At 45.1% G+C, this 1,753-nt stretch overlaps 1 protein-coding gene across 1 annotated transcript in view; it reads left to right on the top strand.

Moving 5' to 3' along the window:
- Positions 1 to 1,753, top strand: part of LOC104397433 (MOB-like protein phocein) — an 8,641-nt gene that overhangs the window by 1,078 nt on the left and 5,810 nt on the right. Inside the window, exon 2 of the mRNA XM_010007393.1 lies at positions 806 to 852. Coding sequence (XP_010005695.1) covers positions 806 to 852 — 47 coding nt within the window. The remainder of the gene's footprint in view (positions 1 to 805; positions 853 to 1,753) is intronic.

The raw sequence follows: 1,753 nt of genomic DNA, 5'->3' as shown, positions 1-1,753 counted from the left end.
GGGCCGAGCGCCGTGGGCCCCGGGGGTGCCCGTGCTCGGGCTCTGGAGGGCAGGTCGTGCCGGCTGCGGGGTCGGGCTGTCACCGGGGTGCGCGGCCGGGACATCCACTCGTGAGGTCATCGGGTGTGAACAGAGGGAAGGTGCCTCTTCCCAGGGCTTTGCCTTTCTTCAGGGGCCGGGCTCTTATTCTCATCCGTGACAGTGTATTAACACACTAAACACATCGTCAGCCGAGTGAGATCACCGTGACATCACATGAATAGGCTTGGGCTGGGAGTTCTGCGTCGTCAGAGGCGATACCTGCCCTGTTCATCTGGAGGGATCAGTCATCCTTCCCTTGCATAACGCGCCTCCTCCGGGGCAGCTCTCAGGTGGCTGCTTGTGATCAGCATGCAGCTCCTTCTGGGCTTCCAAGGTCGTCTGGAAGAGCTCCATCTCAAACACATCAGCTGCGTTTTTTAGATTCCTTCAGAGATCAAATAATCTTCGCTGAGGCCTTTGTGCAAGACTTTCTCACTCTTGCTTCTGTGAGAAGGGCTCAGGTCAAAAATGGAGCAGTGCATGACATAATGTTGTAGGAAAATGTATTTGTTTTCTCCTGTGCTTTGTCACAAGGTACAATCATTACACAACCCTGTCAGTCAGCTCATTCTATACCTGTTTAATCTATAAAGGAAATGGAATGCCTGTGTTTGATAAATCTGGGGTATTCTGAAAAACAGCCTAGATTTGGTAAAATATTATAAAGTTCACGTAGGCTCAAGAATTTTGTATGTAGTGATGCAATCATGTTATTTTTTTCCAGCTGAGTTTGGTTTAATTTTGGATGACACTGGTGTATCTATTACTTATGTAAATACAATTACTTAATGGTATTTCAGCTCTGGATATTCAGCCCTTCCTCTAGTGATGACTGTTCCCTCAAGAACAGACTGCTAAGCTTTACAGTTGGAACATTGAGTCACTGTGTGTGCCAGGGTGGCTGTGGGACACTGATGCAGTATCTCTGAATGATGAGGAGTAGCACTGCATTTTAGATGTGAAAAATGCAAAAAAAAGGAAATGCCTGTGTCTGGGACTGTCAAGAGTTTTACCAGATGTGAATTGCAGCAGAACACAGCTGGATCTGAGGTGGAACTTGGGAGGGTTTTATCAGTAACAACACGGACCATTGTGGGTTAGCAGAGTTGGTAACCATCCAGTTCTGCAGCACGCTGACCATGTCAAGGGAATGTGGTACCAAGTTAGGCCAACACTGCATTGTATTATCTCAGTTTAGAGACCATATTTTCAGTGCTGTGTTAATACTAGAACATACTGTGATTTTTAGTTTTATAACCATTGTATAATGCTACTCCTTACAGACCTTGCTGCCCCATTCTTATGTGGCCTAAGGCTTGAAGTGGGGGCTATATGCAAATATCTCATTTAAAAAATACGGACTACACAGGTGTTAAATCACAATGTGGGGAGAGATGATGTGTGTAGTATGCCAAATCACACAGAACTTTCATTTCAAGAGGTCCTGCTATTGTGACATTAGGAGCACAAGTCCCCTTTCACTCTGTTCTTGCCAAGATTATGTGCTGTTTCTGGTAAGATGCAGCTTCCTGGAATTGTATAAACTACCTCTACATCTATTTTCCTGCATGTTCAAGCCTAGTGTAGGTTGTGTGCTTTTCTTCCTCCCCTTCTGTTTTTGTTAAATTGGTTTAAACTTTTTTTTCTTTTTAACAGGATTTCTACAATTGGC

Source organism: Chaetura pelagica, unplaced genomic scaffold, assembly GCF_000747805.2.
Source record: "Chaetura pelagica isolate M959 unplaced genomic scaffold, ChaPel_1.0 scaffold21, whole genome shotgun sequence".
Classification (NCBI taxonomy): Eukaryota; Metazoa; Chordata; class Aves; order Apodiformes; family Apodidae; genus Chaetura; species Chaetura pelagica.
Note: the sequence above shows the minus strand (reverse complement) of the source record. Positions and strands in the feature narration are given on the sequence as shown.